At 36.2% G+C, this 24,601-nt stretch overlaps 1 protein-coding gene across 2 annotated transcripts; it reads left to right on the forward strand.

The window, feature by feature from the left end:
- Positions 1–5,358: 5,358 nt before the first annotated feature.
- Positions 5,359–23,910, forward strand: LOC113112830 (probable phospholipid-transporting ATPase VD). 2 transcript variants are annotated; one of them, XM_026278724.1, is made up of 23 exons: positions 5,359–5,539; positions 7,520–7,856; positions 7,946–8,140; positions 11,707–11,911; positions 12,445–12,530; positions 12,604–12,710; positions 12,822–12,953; positions 13,058–13,170; positions 13,367–13,619; positions 14,284–14,498; positions 14,672–14,848; positions 15,678–16,311; positions 17,503–17,600; positions 17,720–17,846; positions 18,321–18,505; positions 19,265–19,532; positions 19,630–19,706; positions 20,243–20,368; positions 20,459–20,659; positions 20,755–20,835; positions 20,940–21,044; positions 21,780–21,967; positions 22,681–23,910. In XM_026278724.1, exons 2-23 carry the CDS (start codon positions 7,579–7,581, stop codon positions 22,862–22,864), a joined length of 4,035 nt encoding a protein of 1,344 aa, XP_026134509.1. In that variant the 5' UTR covers positions 5,359–5,539; positions 7,520–7,578; the 3' UTR covers positions 22,865–23,910. The 2 variants fall into 2 exon arrangements, with proteins under 2 accessions (XP_026134509.1, XP_026134510.1); XM_026278725.1 differs by lacking the exons at positions 5,359–5,539; positions 7,520–7,856; positions 7,946–8,140 and adding an exon at positions 8,696–10,106.
- Positions 23,911–24,601: the final 691 nt, after the last annotated feature.

Raw genomic sequence — 24,601 nt, forward strand, 5'->3', positions numbered from 1 at the left:
TCTTCAAAATATCTTCTATGTTTAACATAAAAAAGCAACTCATTCAGGTTTGGAACAACAAGAGGGTGAGTAAATGACAGAATTTTCATTGTTGGGTGAACTGTCTCTTTAAGGCCTTAAAGGGATGTTCTTGGTTTATAACAAGCTCTATCAACAACATTTGTGGCATACATTTCTTTACCACAGAAAATAGTTGTAACTCATGCCTCAGGTTTTTATAATAAATAATTACAAGTTACTTTTATCTGGTGCTTTCAAACCATGTAGATTTTATTAAACGTTAATCCCTTTTTTTGCAACAATGTAAGCATTTAGTTTTTTTTTTAGAAAACCAATAGTTATTCAGTATAGTGGAACGGTTTCTCTTTGAGGTCAATGTGACCCCAGCACAAGATTAGGAAGATTAGTAAGTCTTGAAGCATCAGCCTAATTCTGTTCGGTATTTGTGGTATTAGTATTTAATTGTGGTTACTGTAAGACACTAACAGGGGAAGTACATGAGCCAGGCAATTGAAATAATAATACTACACAACATAAGTAATTTATATTGGCATGACATGCTAGTAAACCTGATAAATTGTAGGATTATATGCTCATGGAGACCTGAAATTGATGTATCAGTTGTACACTGCTTACACAGAGCAAACTCCACTTACAAGACTATCATATACTTTTACAGTTGCTCAATATAAGTTAATTTACCTTACCTAAAACAGTAATTCCTTCAAAAATTATTGTATAGTCAGTTGATGGAGCTTAACTTGAATGAAAACCTGGAACATTACTTTAAAATCAAAACCGTCTGTGTAAGTTTGTTCATAAAAGCATTTCCCCAGTTTAGACACATCACATATTGTAGTTTGTCTTAGTAAGACTTTAGCAATACTCTGCTACCAAGAAATGGGTTTAAAGCTCATAATTTGAGTTACAGTATTTATAGGGCTCAGTTTAGAGTACATCTAAAAATATATATTGTCTGCAGCTTGTGTGTCTATATGTGGCCTAAGACACTTGTTCTCTATTATCAAATGTAGTCAGTCTGCCAGGAACGGATGTCCTTGCATCAGTATAACAACACATGATGACAAGCAGGATGGGAGTTTAACGTCCACACAGTAGGAAAATCTGTACATAAAAATATATCAGGTATTGAAAGATGAATGATGTCGTCATCTTTTTCTCTACTTTTTCTTTTAAACCAACAAATCCTGCCTATTTCATTTATAGCAGAAGTTGTGTTTTATGTAGAGCCCAATATATAAAATCTTAATTCATTAGCAAGAGGTTAAAAGGCAAAAGTGGTTTCAGGAAAGTGATATATTAAGTTCCCATTGTTCAGTATTTGACACAGCATTCCCAAAACTATTGTGATTGAAATGTAGCTATGATTTTAGATATGGGCAGTGTTTTATGGATGCAGTTATTATATCTGTTTATATAGGAAGGGACTTCACAGTATTTACAGTATTTAACACATTTGCATTTAGCTTTAAACTACTATTCACTGCGAGTTATATATTAGCCAAGCTCACCAAAATGGCAGATAGGACTTACTAACAAATTCAATTTTTCTTCTTTACGGCTGAACCTGTGCCTTTTAAGAAAAAAGAAAAAATCATGTATTTTACATGGTTTAGCATACAACAGCAGAGTCGAAATAATCTGAATGGATTTCCACTTTTCTATAAAAGTAATATTAGCACACATATTCAAAAGCAAAGGTACTTTCAAGGCCTTTTCCAATGCCCTGCATTAATATTCAGTATATTATAAATACACAAAATGCGTTTGGCAAGTAAGTGAATTGCTTGCATTGCAACACTCTTTTTGTTTCAGTGACAAGTTGACTGGGGCATCAGCTGGTTTGTTTTTGTCCAGAAGTAAATTAACTTTATGAAATTCTCCATTAAAGCTAATCAAGAGTGTCAATGTAAAAACAAAGCTTATTCACATATGCTCAAACCAGAATCAGCATGAATACACAAACACATACACATAAGAGTGAAGTTATATTGATATTTTTATAGGCTATCTATCACTTATACATTGTGTTTTGGCTTGGGATGCCTACAAAAGCAAATGCCAAAAGAAAAAAAAGTGTTTTGTAAACAGGTGTATGATTTCTGCAGTTACATTCATGCTATTGGCCAGTGGAGTGGGTTGATGGATAATTTGCTGTCACTTAATGAGACAAGATGCTTGTATTTGAGTTTATGTATTTAAGGCTGGGACTGCTTCCACAGTTGTTCTTAAGGATACTTTATTTTAAATCATAGACATTTTGAATGAATTTAAATAAAATATCTCACCAAGCTTAATGTGAAGAGCTGTTTTTTGTACTATATTGCTTTCTTGTTGCATAACCACATGGCATTGGCATTTTGTGAGCTGGAAAGTCTAAAAGTCAATGATGGACGCTGAATTAACTGAGGATTGGAAAAAAGGGCTAATTGTTCTCATAAACAAATCGCCCTTGACTCTTCAGGAATTTGAACTATTAGGATGATCAGACAGTAATGAAGACAAAATTTCATTCATACTACAAACTTGATTTAATCCACTTCAACATGTGCAGACTGGACATCTAAACTTTAACCTATTAATCAGGATAACAAGGGAGTCATGTGTCACATTATCGCATGAAAAAGTCTGAGGCTTTCTGCCTTTTTTTGCCTATTAGTCATTATGTTAACTTGCATTATCAAAAAAGGAACATCGTCTCATAATACAGACCTCAGAAATCCTCTCTTTGAAAGTATGATGGCACAGAACCATCTTTGGTTGGTATCTTCATTTCAATTGAAACACAACCTAGAATAGGACACAAAATGCCATGCAGGAGAGTTAAGTGTGGGTGCCACTACTGTCTATTTACAGTCCATTAACATTTTACCTGATAAAAACTCAATTCCAATCCTTTAACATATATTGAAGAAAAAAGCTAAACAAATCCACAATTAAGGTCCTTTTAAATTCAGACTGTTGCTTCCAGCCAAAATACCAGTCCATGTATATAATAACGCTTCCTCCAGCGAGAAAGGACAGCCTGTTTTCTTCTCACATATTTGTTTAGAATTGTTTTCACTTGTAAACAGCGCCTTATCTTTGCATATTTCTCTCCTAATTCAGACTTCATTGAAGAAAGAAATAATATGGATATAGGACTCGTATTTTGGACAAAAACAATGGTTTGAAGATAAAAATGGCTTAATGGTGAATACGTTTCTTACAAACACACACACAGATTTTCACTGATAGACTGATGTGCCAATATACTGGGGTTCAATGTATTAAAATATTTAAATTGTAGTGAAATTTATAAACATAAGCAAAAACTCTTAGATCATTCAACATGGCTTATAATAGTATAAAACGATCATTAAATGTTTAGTAATATATGTTAACTGATATTAACTGAAGATATTATAGATACAAAGAATACAGCATATTTATTTTAGGGAGTCCCTGGTGTTGACAGAGTTTGGGTGAGGGGCCCCTGCAAGTATTTTTTATGTTTTATTTTTTTAACTTTATTAAACCTCTACAAATAATAAACAAGCTTTATCACTGATACAGCTTAAATACATCAAAAGAAGAAACTACATTCCTTTTTTCAACTGCTTTAAGGAATGAAATGCAATTTTTATAATGACATAATACTTAATACTTCAAGGGTCAGTAAAGTCCCTGCTCAATAAGTTGGTAAACATAAGATGAACTTTAATGTATTAAAACAATCCATGCAAAAAACATACTATATTTATAATATAATAATAGTACCCAGTGCATTAGGGTGCATCAAAAAAAAAAAAAAAAATTCACAAGTAAGATTTTTTTTCTGTGGCCCACACGTAAAGTCGTTCCATCAAATTAAACAACAAATGTGCAAAATATTATTAAAAATAAATAATGTCTACCAGGTACCCATGTGAGGCAAAATATTGTTACAGGGTCACAAATAAGCATATAAGTTTTAACAGAACAAATATTATAATAACCAGTTTCTGGCACTGTTGGGTCTTTTTTAATGTATTTGTTTATTTATTTATTGTTCTTTACTCAAGTGACGATGTGACGTATAGGCCAAGTATGATAACCCATACTCATACCCAATTTGTGAGTAGTGAACACACACCTGACCAATGGGCAAACTTTTGTGGCACCCCGGAGCAATTGGGGGTCCGGTGCCTTGCTCAAGGGCACCACAGTAATGAGGGTGGAAGACAGCGATGTTCATTCAACTACATTTCCTACCATTATTAAGAATGAACCCTCATCCTTTGGGTTGCAAGTCGGGTTCTCTAGCCGACAATGATTTTGACAGTTTTTGTTTTTACTGTCAAAGAATGTAATAAGTTAACTACTGTATTGTAGATTTGGTAATGTTGCAAAAGCACAACAATGCTAAAAGTTTTCTTAAACTTCATAAATATTGCATTGCATGCTAAGCTGCATAATTGTGTATAATTTTCATTTACCAGGTGTGGTTGACCTGGTAAATATACAACTAAAAATATGATTATTTTAAAAAAAATTTTAATTATTAGACTGTTTCAATTATTAAACTATAATTAAGGAGTACAACTGTGCCACTCATATGAGAACAGATCAATACATCTATTTGTGCTTATGTGTTATTATATAAATAGTTTTATGTGTAGAAATCTGCCGTTACTTACTTTAGGACATTGTTCAGAGGGTAATTTTTCGAGCAATTTTATCATGGGTGTCAGTCGTTTTCCTCAGCGTCCACGATGTCAGCTGATCGAGCGTCACGTGACTTCATCTTCTGCCAGTGACGCTTCTTCAGGATGTTGCGCTGCACTCTGGGATTTACTAATGATACATGTTACATGCTGATCATTACATTTACGTGTTAAAGTCTAACAAACTAATCCAATGTTGTCACATTTTACACATTCCCATCAACTTAAAACGACACCCGGAAGTATAACATTTCAAATTAAAAGTTCACAATTATAACAATATAATAACTTAATTATAAATGAACAGTAAACGCATTAACTGTATAGATTTATAGATATACGGTTGAAACTGGATCCTAATTTACATTAAATAAATCAATGTTTATTTTGTACACAACTGAACTAAAGCATTTTCTGAAAGACAGGTTTTGTTCATAAACTTTCTCCACATCTTTAAACAAAAAGACTACATTTAGTCTTCGTGTAGGCTAATACCCAAAAATTATTTATTTTTTCTCAAAATAATTTGAAAGCACTGGTAGTTAATTACGTTTTATACATTTTACGTTCAAATAAAAAAGTTTAGTTTTGATTTCAAAAGCATGACAATACGTGTGAAAGAGAAACTTGTGTGTGTGTGGCCAGTGAATGATTGATGATGACCAGTGCGCGCGCAGGATCCTCCAAGTACTCCTCGTAGACTGGCTCGCGCGGTCTCCGATGCAGGTCACTGTGAGACATATGACTCATATAACCCTTATTATAAATAAAAAGCTGATGCATGATTTTTACAGAAGCTTACTCTGAAATTCGGCCAAGTTCATGAGTCGACGGTAAGTGTAAGGCTTTGTTATCTTAAATGTGCGTTGGCTGTTGTCTTTCTCATCCTGACGTCTCAGACTTGTTTGGGTCTTTTAAAGTGCATGTACTCTCGGGGCATAAACATTTTATGATTTAGCACTCGTTTTGATCTTCATTCACACGAGTACAAACACAAATCTACTGTACACGCTTCAAATGCGACTGTGTTTCCGGATGTGTGTGTCTCATTTTAAAACCAAAATTAGAAGCATCAAGATACTTTCATTTTGATATTTTTGCGATCATGAGCAGCACAAGATATGCTGATGTACATATAGCATTAATATTTCGTTGTAACACAAACAGTGCGCATTAACAACGAAACATAAATAATTAAGAAAAAAATATTAGCTTGTACTGCACTATGTAAATAATCAATAGCTAATATGAATAAATTATATTGAAAACGTATGTGTTTTGATTTTTTTATTCATTTTTTTCATTAATGCAATATATACTTACGTTAATAATATTGTTTATCTGTTTAAATCTGGTTGTTTTCATGAAAAGCTTATAATATGTTAAATTGTGTGCATAGTAATGAATGTGTAATTAGTGTCTTGTCATAGATACATGTGAGCTTCATTTTACAGTATTACTTTGCTGGGAAAGAAAAAAAACTGTTTTACACAACTTACTACATGCCTTCTGCCCTCTGAATGACATTTTATTTATATTATATTATTTATATTATTTTAGTATGTAAAAGGTTGAGGGGCATGTGTCTTTTTACAATGAAATCTTTAATTATTTTATTTTTAAGTATGCATTAGAATAAATTCTAACAACATTCACTGGACTAAAGCAACTTAGGTTTACTTGATAATAGCTACTACATTTTTATAAAAATCATTTTAAAATGTTGGTAACAAAAACGATATAATCTTTTGAGAAACATTTGTTTGTACATCTTGCAGTCATCATTGTGTTGCATTGCATTTTTGCCCCCACACTTAAAACTGCACAAAACTAAGCTACATTTAAATATCATCTCACTAAATAAATTTTATTTGTACATATAGAACAACAATTGATATGTTTGTGCATATATACTCTGCTATGCTGTTATACAAATCTCATCGTTTTACTTTACAAGAATTCAGAATTTCATCTACCGGTAACTTGTATGCGTTATAAATAACAGGAACTGCACCAAATTGCATATTTCTGCTCAATTTTTGGCCTCAATAATATTGTTGTAATTGTTACTATTTTTAAACTTGCCTAAAAATAATTTGCCTAATAATAAACAATTTAATATACTGTTCCATATCAAAACAAATATTATCTTATATTATATTATCTAAAGATATAAAAAATATTAATATCTTTAAAGGGATAAAAAAATGATTAATTATAGCAAATTATAATTTTGATTTGGCAGCAAAGAGCAAAAGTGTTGCTATAGATTGATGTGACTCGTTTTAGTGGGTAGAGGATAGAATATACTAGTTCTATGTTAGTTAAGCTAGATAAAGTCTTCATCTAATGCTAATTTACATTTATTTGTTTCTAAGATTTCATTTGCAAAACCAGTTAAATAAAACATATTTATGGCCACCTGTAATCTTCTTACTGTGTTTTTATAAAGTTGTTTTTGTCTTCTTGTTTTAGGGTGACATTTTTCTCCTTCTTCATTTCGGGATTTGTCCCTTGTGCAGTATGTCTGCCACAGAATGAAACCGCTGTAATTCTGGCCTATGTGGAAAACAAAATGGCTAATTTGAAACTAGTCAAACAGTTCTTCCTCTTCCCTTGTTATAAGGAAGTATGAGGTCAACTTGAAAATGTTATTAGTTACACGCACAGCTTCTGCCTTTTGCTTTTTTGCAATTTAAACCTGTTCAACAGGTTTCATACTTTCAAAAAGAGAAGAAATGGCAGGTTGCAGGTAATACACCATATGGATTTATAGTAATTTTATTTGTGCACGTGCGTTTCTGTGTGTTCAGGAGGAGGGCTGTTTGTAGCGTACCCGGGGACTTCTCCATTTTGTCTCCTGGTCATCCTCATGGAGCGACTCTACTGGGTTCGCCACAGATGTCTGCAGCTGATATCCACAGACAGGAGGAGGGGCTGGGACTCACTTCCCCCTAAGAGTAGTCTGGATGCTCAGGACCCTCTGGTTCAGCGACTCAGTGGAAAGAGAAGAGTGGTGGTGTCACGATGTGGTCCCAGCCAAGCAGAGTACCACAACTTCTCGAAGGGCTTTCGAGACAACAGCATCCGCACCACCAAGTACACCCTCATCAGCTTCATACCCATGAATCTGTTCCAGCAGTTTCACAGGTCAGATATCAAGCTGAATGAATCAGGTATCATCTAAATTAATTGTTGTGTGTGTGTGTGTCATTTACACATTTGGTTTCTGGCAACAGAGCAGCAAATCTGTACTTCCTGTTTCTGGTGTTGCTGAACTGGGTCCCAGTAGTGGAAGCATTTCAGAAGGAGATTACAATGATCCCTCTAGCCGTGGTGCTCACCGTCATTGCCTTCAAAGATGCCATGGAGGACTACAGACGTTACCGCTATGACAAGAAAATAAACAACACACTGACACATGTCTACAGCGGGTCAGTATGTGTTCATCCCTGTTAATATGATGTGGTCGATGATAAGACTTTCATAATCATGTGAAACTCTTTCTGTTTGTGTGTGGGTGTTTTGGGTGAGTTTTGTGACTTCCTTACTCGTCTGATTAGACGAATGCACATAACAACCTTTATTTGGTTATTGGCCTGTATTTTCCCCAAATTGCATCATGAGCTGTTTCAGTAAAAATGCCTGAGTCATTCATTATGATTGTTAAATCAACTGATTTTGATTTGCAAGACCACTGTCTGTTGTCTTTTTCACATTGAAAATAAAAATGACTATTTAACTGATGGATAAAAGTAATGCCGTGAAATCTGCCGATGCGAAAATTTTCATAGTTACAAAGTGATTCATAATATGCAACATTATGAGAGCATTCAGCCATCTGTGAATTCATTTTAATTTTGTTACTTTAAACAATCCATTTGATGAAGCCATTTGGAATAAATGTTATTTCAGTATTATTTATACATTATTATGTTATTTATAAAAACATTTAATTAACATTTATTTTTCAAGTTTAGCAGGTTTTTGTTTTAATGATAGTTTTAGTAATTTTATGCAGTTGGCCTTGGCCACCAGCACTTTTGTTTTATTCCACAAACATGAATCTCCCTAGTGTTATTATCATTACAAAGTATTGACTGTTGAAACAGGTTTACATTCCAAACATTTTGCCTCTGAGATGAGGAGGTCATTTCCAAGAAATAGCATTGCATGATTCCCAAATTATGCAAAGCTTCCTTCTATGCTGTCAAGGACTTTAGCCATTAGAATTAAATATTCTCCTCTGTTCCTTCGACTTCAGTCTTCTATGTAAATATGTTAGCTAATAAAGGGTCTGTTTGTTAAACAATGCTTCGGTATTACCTTGGAGGGATATGCTAATGAGCTCTGATGTCTTGATGTGAAATTTGAAATGTAGTTGTGAAAATGTATAATGTCACAGCTAAGCCCCTCCCACCCCCTATAGCCAGTGCTCATTTCTTGTAACAAGACATCTTATTTGACTATAACCAGTGTAGAACACTAGAAATATCACACATATCTACAACATGCAATTAAAATTTAGCCTAGATAAAGTAATACTTGGAATAGTATCAGTGATGATAATAACAATCTAGTCTTTAAAGGTCCAGAGCTCCTTAGATGATAGATGACTTGCCTGTCTGGGATAAACATTACACTGCCAACTGGTCACTTATTTACCAGCCCACAGTTTTTTTCTTGTCTAAAAACTGCCTCTGAGTCACAAAAAGCTCTACGTCTTTGTTTATGATGCCTGGGAGTGTTTCCTGGATAAGTAGCAGCCTGGTCTGCATATTGTAGATTGTTACAGGTTTCTGAGCAACACACATTACTGTTGAGACAAAGGCTTGGAAGAGCATAATGTTTCTCAGGTGTCAGATTTAGCATGTGTTGATATTGGCTTGGACAGAATCAGAAACATGAATTTGACCAGTGATGGTGAGACCTGTTGGACTTGCTCGGGATAGAGAATCTGCCTAAATTGTCTGGACCATTCTTACAGACTGTGTCTCTGGAGTGGAAGAGTCCAGCTGCTATGAGGCAGCAGTTGGAGCTAGATCAAGGTGGCATGGCAAAAGATCTGGCCAAAAACAGAAAGGTTGTCATGCCAAGTTGGACTGAAGATGAAGAAATAAAGTCTTACAGCAGGAATAAGGTCCGGACAACCAAGTACACCTTTCTATCCTTCATCCCCAAGAATCTTTTTGAGCAACTTCATCGTTTTGCCAATGTATACTTCATCTTTTTGGGGGCGTTGAACTTTGTGCCTATTGTAAATGCGTTCCAGCCAGAGATCTCGATCATTCCTATTATCTTCGTGATGTCCATAACTGCTGTTAAAGACCTTTGGGAGGACCAACGCCGGAGGAAGTCTGACCAAGAGGTCAATAACCGTTTATGTGAGGTCTTTGACAGGTAAACGCATGACACTTTCTGAATGTCATACAGTCTACAGATGCATACGACATTTTGTACTTTTACCATGTGGCATAGCAGCTGATATCTTCTCTCAGTGGATCATAGTATAGTGCATATATAGTTAATGTATTATTTAACCGAGCTGTGAGGTGACTTACCGCAGATATTTGCACTTTTGACAGTTTCTTGATCCCAACACTGGCTTGTTTCTTGAACAGTGAGAGGTGTGGCTTCATAACTTCATTAGATTGTGCTAAATCCAGTAAACATTGATTTTTCAAAATACAGTCAATTTGGATTTGCATGGTAAAGTGTCAGAGCTACACTGTTTCTTTACATTTGTGTTGTTAAAACTGCTAAACCATAGTTGGTGGGCTCGTATGTCTATTTCTAATCTGTATTTGTGCTGTATATATGATTTACAGTTGTTATTGAACTGGTTGTCCCTTATAATTGAGCAAATATCTCTTGATCAGAGGTTTGTTCTCTGTATCTCATGTGTAGTGTGTGTGTGTGAGAACAATGGCATAATTTCACAGATAATTAATTGATTCAAATTTTGTACTTTCCATGAAAAGACTGCATAGTGTGATTTCTTAGAATCGTGCTATGACCTTGATAGGGTCAAAAATCTAAACATATATTTATGTTTTAAAGGGTTATGGGTGTATTTTTTAGCATGTTGCTATTATATACAGTGTAAGTCAACTGTCTGAAATGGCAGATATGAAAACACTGTTTTTATTTTGCCTTCATGCACTAATGACCTGACAAATATTGTATCAAAATGTTGAATTATCCAACATTTGACTCTAGTTAAGCTGTTAATGCTGCTCAGGTTAAAAAGGCTCCCTTGTGATTGTCTTGCCACACGGGGTCGTATTAGTTTTCCTGTTATGGAGCCGTTGCTGTGGGTGATAATGACGCGCAGCGTTTGCTTGATTACTATGGCACTGAACCTGGTGTGTTTAGTTCAGCAGGCGCTAGCAGTAATGTTTGAATTGTGTGTGTGTGTGTGTTGTGCTTAAATCATATTGCACATCAATGCACAGAATCAAAGCATCATGTGAAATGCATTTACCTGTATAGGGTGGTGCATCATGTACAGTATATATGAAGTGCTTTGTTTCGCAATGGTTGTGCAAATATTCAGTTAAACCACATGCAAGACAATGCAAAACAATTTCAGTGCCATTTCTACTGTGAGGGCTGTTTATATGTTTATACATGACTCAGGTATACTGTATTCTGATTGATCAGTCTGCAGTCCAATAAGAGCACTAAACACTATATTTGCATTTTTTTGTTCCATGCACAAAACTTATTTTGATACCAAATTTTTCTGAAAAATGATGTAAAATTTTGCAATGTTATTTTTGAAAATGGCCGTTTAGAAAAGTTAAGTTGGTCTGTGTTATGTGTCAGTTTTTAGAAAAATAATTTTTTCAATGTTATTTTTTTTTTTTACAGTGACTTGCTTATGTGATTTTCTTATTTATTGTCTCAAATCTTGACAATGAAATCGATATTTGAATCCTTTTGTTCATCCGATATTAACAGTGAATCCAAATAGAGAGTGTGTGTGTTTGTGTTGAAGGAAGCAGAAGCGGTATGTGGAGCGGCGTTGGGCAGAGGTGTGTGTCGGTGATCTGATCCGTCTCTGCTGTAATGAGATCATTCCTGCTGACATGGTGCTGCTGCACTCATCTGATCCTAATGGAGTGTGTCACATCGAGACGGCCAACCTGGATGGAGAAACCAACCTCAAGCAAAGGCAGGTGGTCCGTGACCTGCCACAGCAGGTGAGTGGCCACTTTATCCATTTCATCGTCATCAAAATACATTAAATAAAATATGAAAGAAGTTTTGCTAAAATGTTCTGAGTTTTTTTTTTTTATTAAAATCTATCAAGTTGTTAAAAAAAATAATGTAAAATGCAGTTTTTGTAGACAATGACTTTAATTTATATCATCTATGATTCTGTGTTTCTGAATTTTTTTGGATTCTGAACAATTCCTGGTGAAGGTCTAAAATTGCAGGTTATGATTTACAAGCTACAAAAGTGTGCAGAATTCGTTTATTTTTGTTGGTCTGTTTGATTTTCTTTTTAACTACCGTATGCACCTGCTTTTATGATTTACTATGAGCTGTGGTGGCATTTCATGTATATTTAGAATTTATGAACTATGTAGGCGTTATGTAGGGTGTGACTTTCCTTCATTATGAAGGAAAATGTCTGATGAAATGCTGAATTTCTTTACTTTGTGAAATAATTTTTCATTAAATCTTTATGAAAAAAAAAACTGTTTAAAAATGTGATGTGATCTCCCTTTAGGGATCTGAGTTTGTTCCAGAAAACTACAGCAGTCGCATTGAGTGTGAAAATCCCAATAATGACTTGAGACGGTTCAGAGCTTTCATGTGAGTAAAGCAGTCAAAATGAACAAGGCTCGAGAAATAATAGTATTTTTTATTTATTTATTTTTTTACACAGGGAGCATTCTGGTAAAGTGCGGGTTGGACTCCACAGTGAAAACCTGCTCCTGAGGAGCTGCACTGTGAGGAACACAGAGACTGTGATTGGCATTGTGGTCTATGCAGGTCACTTTCACATCTTTGCACACAGTGACCAACTTCAGATAGGATAAACTCATTGTATCATTATAAAGAGCTCGACTGAGCAATAAGGGGAGCTTGTGTGTATGTTTTCAGGTCATGAGACAAAAGCAATGCAGAATAACAGTGGGCCGCGCTATAAACGAAGTCAACTGGAGTGCAGACTCAACATGGACGTCCTCTGGTGTGTCGTTTTACTGCTTCTCATGTGTTTTATTGCTGCTGTTGGTCAGTATCATGGTCATTGACACACTTGTGACAGGATTTAAACTTTTAACACAAGGTTAATGTTATTTTTCTGGGTTTAGTAAAAATGTGGGTGTGATTTACAGGTCATGGTTTTTGGTTGAGTGAACTATATAATCCCATTTTCATGATCCCTGATGACACACACCCTGCGCTCGCTGCCTTTTACATGTTCTGGACGATGATCATTGTTCTGCAGGTGCGTGATAGTGGCCGAAACATTTGATACCTGCACAAACACATGCATTTGATTTTTCTGGAAGAGGTCTCTTTTGCTCGCCAAGATTGTTTAATTATAAATATAGAAAAGTAATAGTAATATTGTGAAACATTTTTACAATTTTAAACTATTTTGTATTTTGATTCTGCTCTGCCTCTGTTTCCCTGTGGTGCAGGTGCTGATTCCCATTTCCCTCTATGTGTCGATAGAGATTGTGAAGCTGGGACAGATTTATTTTATTCAGAATGATTTAGATCTGTATAACCCAGTACTAGACACAGGAGTGCAGTGCAGAGCATTGAACATCACAGAAGATCTTGGACAGATCCAGTACCTGTTCTCTGACAAGACGGGAACCCTCACAGAGAACCGCATGCTGTTCCGCCGGTGCACTGTTGCAGGAACCGAGTACCCTCACCATGAGAACGGTCCGTTCACTTCACAACAGCCTTCAAAATATACTGACTGATTCTGTGGGTGTGCCGTGTATGAGAATAAAAGAGGAAACTTTTCAATTAAAATGTTCAGTTTATTGACAGGCTTACTTTTGATCTCAATAGTGGTTAATAATACAGTTGATTTAATCCATAAAGATTTTTCTAAAACAGATTTTTTTTGTATATATTTTTTTTTTTAAGTCTTTCAAACATGCTAACTTAAGTTATTCATAAACTCATGATTATTAAGATATTTATGTATTATAACAACAATAATGTTTAACATGTTTAGCAAATTTCCCACATTATGGTTTACGGTTTTTATTCTGCTCTCTGAAAATTGGAAATAAAGCATGGGATTAGTTGTAATAATATTATATTTACAGCCATAAATGGTATTATAGAGTTTCTATATATATATATATATATATATATATATATATATATATATATATATATGTATGTATACACACACACACACAAAATGTGTCAGTTTTTTTGAGTAAAATTAGTTTATTTTGTCCAGCTCACTAATCTCTTTTTTACGTTTTCCCTCTAAATAACTTGTGCTGTTTGTTTTGGTAGTGTTCTAATCATAATGATTTAATGTTTGCTGGTCTCATGCGTATGCTCATGTTTGCCTGTTCCTCTTCAGGTGTTTCTCTGGAACAGTATGAGGAGCAGGGCTGCGGCGACGCCGATCACTCTCTCACCCTGAGGTCACACACTAGCAGGAAGTCTCTGAGCTGTAAATCACTCAGCTGCAACCGGAGTTCAGTGTCCCTCAATACCCTCACTGCAGAGTCGGACACACACTCAGTCCACGAAACACTCCGCAGACACACACCTGGAGCCTTCAGCAGCACCATTGTGAGAAAACAACAGACTCATCTTCAACATTTACTGTTCCTGTCTACTTTTCCATGTCTTTATTGCTTTATTCCCTGTATTAGTCATCTACTAATTTTTACAGTAACATGCACCTGAAGAATTTATTGTCAGTTATATGAAGTTGTGTATGTAATTGTGATTTTGTTCTTTAGGAGTGTGCTGTTGTTCCAGACCCTCAGCTTCAGGCCAAGCTGAACACCCTGTCTTCACCCACGAGTTCCCCTCTCCGACAGGAAGCTGCTGAAATCTCTCACATACTGGACTTCTTTCTTGCCCTCACTGTCTGCAACACTGTCGTAGTTTCCTCACCCACTCAGCCAAGACATGTGGTATGATCCAAATCTTTCAACTGAGTCTCAAACTCATGCTAGTTAAAGGCAGATTTTTTTAGTGAAAGCTGTAGAAACCAGTGGATTTAATTTACTCTGTATGGTCAGAACATGATTTTTTCCTTAACAAAACAAATACATTATTAGAAAAATGAATTTCTTAGTTTCTGCATGCTCTAATGAGTGATTGTTTCAAATCATGAAGTTTGCAGAACAGGCCGCAATATGAATAATATTACTTTTCTCTAATTTTTTTGTCTCTTAAAAACACACATTTAGCTTGAGTTGACAGTAGCAGTTGCTTGACTCTGGGTGCAGTTGTAAATTTATGTTCATTAACAAAAAAAGTGACATCTGTGAAACTGTAACAGCTTTATTTTTATATAGTGAAATGTAATTATTTATAGAACTGCTTTGAGTTTTATTAAAATAAACCATTGGCCTTCCAATGATAACCACAGTTAAAACCACGTGTAGCGCCTAAATAAATGGTAAAAATGTAACTACTGTACATGTCTTTCATGTTTGTATGAAAAACAGTACTCTAAATACATTTAGTATAAATGCACAAACACTATAACTAAACTGTAATTATATTCCATTGCTCCTTTAATACATGCCTACATGAATAATATAGTTCCGTACTGTATGTATAGCCTTCTGACTGTATCATTGTGCACAGTGTTTCTGTTATTTGTCAGCGCTGTTTCATCTGACTTTAAACTTGTTTAGTCATATGTGTACTTTGTTGAATTCAGGTGCTTCACATTGGATCTCTCCATTATTTGAATCTTGTGAATATGTGAATAATATTCATTTGTAATATCAGGTTCAGATGCCCATGCTTCGCACCCCCCTGCGCTCTCTAGAGGAGATGAAGGCCATGTTTCAGAAGCTGAGTCTGCCTCGCTTTCCCTCATCACCTAATCGAAACACAGACACTCTTCCCAGCCGAACCAAGAAACTCTTCACCCGGGGTCGTTCGGCTTCCTACTTCCCTAACAGCAGCCCACAGACACCCGTCACAAACCTACAATCACCCACCATTCCCTCTGGCACCCCTTCAGATACCCCACCCACTCCCGTCACTCCAGCGCTGTCCAGTGGGGCGTGGAGCGAGGACATGGACGACAAACAAAAGGCAAAAGATAACTCTGCTGAGGAGTCAGAGAGTGATGATGGAGATAAGGCAGAAGAGTTGCTGTACGAGGCGGAGAGCCCGGATGAGGCGGCGTTGGTGCAAGCAGCAAAGGCCTATGGGTGTACTCTGCTGGGCCGGTCCCCAGAGCAAGTCCTTGTGGCTGTTCCAGGCATTGGGCCGCTGTCCATCCCTCTGCTTCACGTACTGCCGTTTCATTCTGCCCGCAAGAGGATGTCTGTGGTGGTGCGCCATCCCCTCACTGGAGAGGTGGTAGTTTACACAAAAGGAGCTGATAATGTCATTATGGAGCTGGCTGAAGCAGGTATGTGAGGAGGCGTCTTTTATTAAGGTTAATTCACACGATACTAAACAATGCAAATGCTTCAGATATTGTAAAGTCAGCTTTTGGGCTTAGTTTATTGATAAACACAACTGTCATGGCGCTTTTCCACTACATGTTACGGCACGGCTCGCTCTTGGGTGGTTTTCCAATGGGTAAAGTATCTGATAAAATGTGAGGTGTAAACCCTGCTGATCAGTGATTGGCTGGAGGGAATCATTACTACCTGCGTCATTGGACTCATGACATGAGGCAATAGACCCGCTGGATTAAATCAGCACAGAGGTACTTAACTGTAGTGGAAAGTAGTTGGAGAAAACCAGTACTTTTTTCCCAGTACAAATATGTAAAAACATTCTTACATCAAGATATATTTACTTGAGAAACAGAATGACATAATTTTATAATCAATTAAATCTTTAAGATTCATTTAAAGGGATAGTTCAGCCAAAAATTTCCATTCTGTAATCATTTACTCACCCTCAAGTTGTTCCAAACCTGTTTTTGTGGAATGTAAACGAAGACATTTTGAAGATTGTGGGTAACAAAGCAGTTCCTTGTCCCCACTGACTGTTGGAGTATGTATGTAACCACTCTAAAAGGGTGCAGTCACATTTACCTTTGTACGCTGAAAGTCATCTCAATAGAAATCTATGCAACTGGGAATTCTTTGCCTATGAAACTTCATCAAAGTGTCTGCAATGTGACTGCCTTGAGACCTCTGAAAAGAATCAAGTGAGAAAAGATCCATTCATGTGTTTGTCCTTTCAGAGGTTTGTCACATTTTGATGTAAGTCAAGTAAAGGGATAGAAAAAATTACAAATTGTTGTTAATTTACTCTGAGGCTATCCAAGATGCAGGTAAACATGAACATTAAACTCCCCGGTTATTCATAATATGCAAGTCAATGCCATCACTTTGCCAGTCAAATACAGGTAAAACGGATACAGAAAACACCAAATTAGAAACTGTGGCTCCTATGAAGCAAAACAATTAGTCTGTGCCAGAAACATTTTTTACAACATTATTACCTCTTATGCATAGCTTTAGGCAATTAAGTATTTAATTGTGCAACCCCTCTTGTTGTAAATTTACATGTATTTTTGCCCCAGCACTGATGATCTCTATAAACTCATGTCCTTGTTTTGACTGTATGTGCATGTGGGGTGCAGCTGAAGATGGTTTCTCTAGGGAGATCAATGAACGGACACAGAGACACCTGGACCAGTATGCAAGAGATGGACTGCGCACTCTCTGTGTTGCTAAAAAAGTAAGCCTTTACCTTCCACTTCGATTGTTTGTAACATTGAATATCTCTGTTTGCATACACCACTGAAATACCTCTGCATAGATGTTGAGTCTTGAAAGAAATTGTTGGCACATTGACAGGTATTGGAAGAGCAGGAATACAAAGCCTGGTTGAAGAGACATGAGTATGCTGAAACCAGCATTGAAAACAGAGAAGAGCTTCTGCTTGAATCTGCCGAGAGACTGGAAACTAATCTCACATTATTGGGTGAGATACTAAAGCCTCTTTTCTTCTGGAAAATACATGGAGAATGTTCATTTGATTTTGGTGCACTCACACTGCCAGTGATTTTCCGGAATCTGTGCGTGCAATCACAGACATTCTGTAAAGATCCCATAAAGACACGTTATGCATGTTTTTTCATCATAAACATTGATCTGCCTTTAAAACACCCGGTAAAACAGTCACATGGTATCGTGCATCATCACTACATGTTCACGCAGGGCTCGTTCCAGGACTGATCCCAGCAACGCTACTTTGTCCCCATCCCGGGATCATTCAAAGGATCAATCCCGGAAAACGTGTTTGCATTCGTTCACAAAACATTTCACAACACAAAACAATTTTCCGAGATCAAAACTCTTTGTGAAATGGGCTTAAGACAGTGAAGACGAAAATTAAATCGCCTTAAAGCTACATTGTGTATTGGTTGTCCTAGCCTAATTGTGTCTTGGCTTCCAGGGGCGTCGGGTATAGTAGACCGCCTGCAGGAGGAAGTGCCTGAGACCATTGAGGCTCTGCAGGAAGCTGGGATTAAAGTTTGGGTCCTCACAGGGGACAAACAAGAGACAGCTATTAATATTGCTTTTGCTTGCAAACTCCTCAGACCCACAGACCACATACTGATGGCCAATTGTGACAGCAAGGTGAGTAGAGGTGGTGGAGGAAAGAGAATGAAAGAAAATATTTTTTAGCCATTTATTATAACAACCAAAGGAGAAGAATAGTGAACATGCTCTAAATAATTTGTGTGGTGATGCTTATGTGCGGGAAAACATCTACCATATCATTGTGACATTTTTCATATGCTACACAATATGGAATATTATATGATATGTAATATAATTAATACAAATATATATCACACTGTTGTTTTGTATACACATTTCATATCTTAATCGTACAATTATGGGAAGGTAACAGCTGTACAATTGCAAAAAATTTAATTTATAAATTTAAATTATTTATCAAATATTTAAATATAATTTATTTTGTCAATTTAAATAATATGCAGTAAGTTAAAGCACACTTAAATTACCAGAATAAGTATTTGTAATATTTTCTTCATATTAGATAAACAATGGCAATATTATGACGCTAACAATGGCAAGATCATTGGTTTGATTCCCAGGGAATTTTTTTTCATGTAGATTGAGCAGAATTACTTTTTTCCATCTGTATTGGTTTTGGGGATTGCGTTAATAATTAAATTATAGCCAACCTAGATTTTATATTATATTACTGGAAAACATACAAAAGCTGAGGTGTAAATGCCAACAAAAATATCACAAAAAAACAAAGGCAAAGACATCCATATGTTCAGTCTATTATGTTGCAATTTATATATGACTGGAATCTGAATTACTTTTCTGTGTGTGTGTGTGTGTGTGTGGTTTGTCCCGCAGGAGACTTGTGAGGCTCGACTTCAGGAGTTACGTCATGAGATCAGACAGGTCACAAAGGAAGGCACATCTGAAGATGATAGTCCTGAGAGTGTGTTGGTCATCGACGGCCGTACGCTGGACTACGCTCTGCAGAAGGAGCTACAGGGGTCATTCCTGGACCTTACATGCTGCTGTCGCTCAGTCATATGCTGCAGATCCGCCCCTCTGCAGAAGAGCCAAGTGGTGCGGCTCGTCAGAGACAAGCTGAAGGTCATGACCCTGGCTATAGGTGAATAAGGATGGTGAAAGGTCTGATGAAGGTGTACGGTTCAATGTCAGTGTAGAATGTTGTTTTAACTGAAATGTGCGATGCTTACTATATTCAGGTGATGGAGCCAACGATGTCAGTATGATTCAAATGGCAGATGTTGGCATCGGCATCTCGGGCCAGGAGGGCATGCAGGTACAGTTCAAGCAGAAACCAGGGTGGGGCAAATTTCAGCAATTAAGAATTCACTTAATGAGGGTGAATTAATCTGGATTAAACTGGATTGACAACATTACACAGGAATTTATTAAATACAGTAAAATGCTAATATTATTACTATTTAAATATAATATTTCAATTTATTTCTGTGATAGCAAAGCTGAATTTTCAACATCATTACTCCAGTCTTAAGTGTCACTAATATGCTCATTTGCTCAAGAAATATTTCTTATTATTATATCAAACTCTTCCTTTCATCTCATGCATACTTGGGGAAAAAAGAAAATAATTTAGAGCAGAATTCACTCTGAAAATATATTCACACATGTTGGATCATTTATTTTGATAGATTAATATATAATTAATGAGAAAGAACAACTGTGTAAAATAATATAATGTGTTTACAGTCCCAGTTTTTACTGATTGTGTGTATATATATATACACAATTTTTCCTTTTAGTTAATTAAAACCTTGTAGTTCATCTAATAGAACATCTCTTTTCCATATATAGGCGGTGATGTCCAGTGACTTTGCTATCTCTAGATTTAAGTTCCTGAGAAAGCTCATTTTGGTTCACGGTCACTGGTGTTATGCTCGTTTGGCTAACATGATCCTCTATTTCTTCTACAAGAATGTGGTGAGTAATACACACATTTACTCAGTTCCTCATTATCTTATGAATCAGTGTGGTCCTGACTTGTTCCTCTTCTCTTCTCTTTTCATGTAGATGTACGTGAACCTTTTGTTCTGGTACCAGTTTTTCTGTGGATTTTCAGGCAACACAATGACCAACTCGTGGGTTTTAATCTTCTTCAACCTACTTTTCACCTCCGTCCCTCCAATCGTATATGGCGTGCTGGACAAAGATGTGTCTGGCGAGATACTCCTAAAAGTGCCTGATCTCTACAAGCATGGACAAAACTCGCAGGTGGGCATCCTGTCTCACTCGCCATTCCATTGTGTTGTTTTGCAGTGTCTTGTACATGGTATGATGGCATACATGATGTGATGCTTGATTTCCAGGCCTATCTTCCGTCAACGTTCTGGCTGAACATTCTTGATGCTTTTTACCAAAGCCTTGTGTGTTTCTTCATCCCTTACTTTGTAGGTCATTTTAAAATTTTCCACTTTACTGACTATCATAATGTTTAATTTTCAGAGTAGTGCTCACATGTAACAATTTGTATTGTTGTTTTTATGCTATGAAGGCATATGCAGGGTCTGATATTGGGGTATTTTCCTTTGGCTCTCCAATCAATGGCTCCGCCCTCCTCATCATCCTCCTGCATCAGCTCATAGAGAGTCGCACAGTGGTGAGCCAATCACATTTGTTCTTTCTCATCTATAATGCTGTGTAATATGTAAAATAAATATTTAGAACAGTTATTGCCTTCCATGCCAAATGTAACACCAAGTGTGATGACAAGATCTCTTAAAGGGACAGTTCAGCCCAAAATTATAATTAGCCCATTATTTAATTGTAATAATTGAGTTTTCTTGATGTTTTTGGCAGACATCTGTTATGCTCACTTATGATAAATTGATTTAATCAGAATTACAATAACAATAATTGTAAAATTACAATGAAAAATAACTATTTAAAACAAGGTCTTTCTATTTTAATATATTTTAAAATTAAATGTAAACATTTTAAATGTTATTCCTGTTTTGTTGTTGTTGTTGTTGTTGTTGTTTTTTACAGCAGTCTGATTTGAATTTTAAAAACTACATTTTATTCCAAATGCTTGATTGGAGGTTTTGCCCCACCCACTGTAAAATTCTAGTGGCCCAAGATAAAGCTTCACAAAATTGCACATTACAGATTAAATATGTATTTGATTGGCTGTATAAATGATGTCATCATTCATCATCATTTAGTGCAGACAGACAAATTGCATCTTGCAGAAAACACCACAGTAACAACACAGTATCGAGTGATTCTTGTCACAAAATGTGCATACCAGGATATTTAATGTCTTTATTTATGGGAGACTGTCTATTTATCTTCTGCTAATGCGGGTCTTGTGTGATTTTTTTTTCTCTTCCAGACATGGATACATGCTGCATTGCTGCTCTTCAGTGCCTTGTTTTATTATGCTTTTATCCTGTTGTTGAGCATTACATGTGTGTCGTGCAGTTCTCCCACAAACCCCTATGGCATTGAGACAAAAATGATGTCTGAGCCACTCTACTATTTAGTATGTGGATTTACCACAGTCCTGGCCCTGCTGCCAAGGTATTACACACACACACATCTGAATCAGCTCATTTACATACCAGACACAGTTACAGACTGTAACACTGACTATGTTTACATGTGTGCCAATAATGCAATTTTTATTAAGATGTTTACTGTAATGTCACAAGCTGTAACTGCTTTCTTTGCACCGTTTCGTTTAGCGATTTAAAGTGGAGGGAAAACTTTAGAATAAAGTCAGGAAGTTTATGGGGGTGCATGTAAATGTAGTTAAATGTAGTTACTGTTTGCAGTACCCAGTGACCTGATCACCCAGATGGCATGTTAAATGCAGGAATACAGATTTTACAAAATCTGTCCAAGGTCATGTATTTCAACCTTAGGAAACACTTCCGACACAAAGATTCAATCTGAGATTCCTAGTTTTTCCTATTTATAAGGCAATCCTGCATATATCCATCACAGTGAAGACAAGAACCTGCATGCACAAAATTCTACAGTGTAATTTAAGCTAAAGAAGCAACATTAATTACATTGTTATTTAAGAACTGTTATTGAAATGAAATCTTGACAAACTAGTTTTCAGCTGTTCTTGTATGACTTTTATCTGCATAGAAAATAGATTACCACGATGGCTGGTAAAAAAGACTGGCTTAACTTTATTGGAATCAGTCACTCATGGTTGTATCTTTTCTTAAAGGTAGTTCATAACGAGAAAGTGTAATTAACTATTGGCTTTTTCTGTCTCACAGGATCCTGTTTCGTGCCTTCTGTAACACTATCTGTCCATCTGACCTGGTGAGAGCACAGAAAATAGAGAGACTCTCAGCACAAGACTATTCCATGAGTTTACGGCAGTGGAAGGAGAACAAAGCTGCTCGAAGATCGAAGACTGTCCTCCAGACACGTCCCTCAGAAACTCAGTGTGAATGCTGACATGCCCCATTTAACAGATCGTATGGCTGAAGCAGGCACTGTTCTTTCATGACCAATTAGAGAGTTGCCTTCGATCATATAAACATGGAAATTAGTAGTGACTTCAAAATCCTTGTACTTCAATGATTGGCAGATGCTCTGACCAGTCAGAAGCCAGATCTGTCTTTTTTCTGCCCAATAAGTGTTTTTGCAGTGATGTACTGTACCTGGGCTCCACGTGGAGCTTACAGATGAACTTCATCGCAAACTCATTCCAGTCCAGTGATCGCCGAATATACTGTCTGGCTTCTGTATACAAAAGATATTTAGAGAATTGTTTACATGCCACAAGGCTGAGCCTGTGACATTTTTAATTACAAATGCACTCCAGCATTATGCAAGGGATTATTGTGCAGCATTATTGTGGGATAGTGTATAACAAGATAAGATGGCTACTTTGCTACTACTTTAATGCAATACTGCAAAGACCATAAGAAAATGAGCTTGCACACTTCCCTTAACACTGATATATGCGTAAATCACAAATTCCCATATTCATGTTTCAGTCATGCGAAATGCAAATGACGATCTCACTGGTTGAGACTATAGGTGATTATATGATTTTTCTTTCCTTGTTATCTCTTATTAGGAGAAGTATGACTGTGTCTGTTTGATATCTGATCATGGGGAACTGTAATATCATGAGAACTTTACAATAAGTGAACTTTCCTTGTTTAAGAATAAAATTAGGTGAACGTTAATAGGAGCTAATGTATTTGTGACCCAAGGGCCTTTATGTCAATTTGTGTGTTCAATCTGAAAGTGAACATGCCGACACCATGCATTACACATAGACAAGTTCAGTATTTTGTGATAAATGCTAGATTGCTTTTTATACTTAACTGCAATTTATTTTTTATTGCAAAAGTGAATGCTTGAATTTTGGAAATGTGAAATTATAATCCAGAATGATCATCTAAGATGATTTCCAGTTATTGACATTATTTTACATTATTTGAGCCATTTGTAGTATTTGTAAAATTTGCAATAAAACACTGAAAACTTGACTACTGCTTGAATATGATCATATACACAACAGGTACCCTAGCCTATGTGTTTTTGTAAAGCACTTGTTTTTACTGAGAGATAATAATTAGCTTTAATATCCTATTTTGGGCAGTAGGCCTTAAATATAAACAACAGAGCAGAGGAAAGAAGTCCAGACTGTCCGTTAAAAGCCTTTATAAACCACTGTAGCTGTATAACTGGCATAACAATAAGTGATAATGTACACTCAATAGCAGATAGTGAAAGACATGCTTGCTTTAATATTAAGTTCTCTTACATCCAGCTCCACAATTTTCTAATTTACTTGCTCTACCTGGAGACCTAAATGTAAAATTTAAGATAAACTCATCCATTGTCATTTTTCTAACTCAAAAGATGGCATAGATTACGTTTTGGAACATCCGCTGGTATGCAAGTTTGCAAGATTTTTTTTATTCTTAAAAGTCTTGAAGAGGTCATGAACTCAGTCCATAGACAATGAACTTTTTTACCCACAGCTTTTAAAGAATTTCCATTGTTTAGAAGTTGCAAACTTGGCTCAAAAGTTGTCTGAATGGACATGACCCTTTTGCATGAGAGCATTGAAAAGGACAGCATGCTCTTGTAGGGTCATTTGACAGCATGATGGCAGCATTGCACTTCTGAGAACTTCCACTTGGACTAAACAAGAGTTAGCGATAGCACTGTAGA

Source organism: Carassius auratus, chromosome 13 (genome assembly GCF_003368295.1).
Source record: "Carassius auratus strain Wakin chromosome 13, ASM336829v1, whole genome shotgun sequence".
In the NCBI taxonomy this organism is placed as follows: Eukaryota; Metazoa; Chordata; class Actinopteri; order Cypriniformes; family Cyprinidae; genus Carassius; species Carassius auratus.

Bases quoted from the DNA above. Each gene is read 5' to 3' on its own strand.
- LOC113112830 (XM_026278724.1), top strand. From the start codon at position 7,579: ATGGAGCGACTCTACTGGGTTCGCCACAGATGTCTGCAGCTGATATCC. The intron at 18,506-19,264 runs GTGAGTAGAGGT...TTTGTCCCGCAG, and splicing joins TGGCCAATTGTGACAGCAAG to GAGACTTGTGAGGCTCGACT. The intron at 21,045-21,779 runs GTGAGCCAATCA...TTTCTCTTCCAG, and splicing joins TCATAGAGAGTCGCACAGTG to ACATGGATACATGCTGCATT.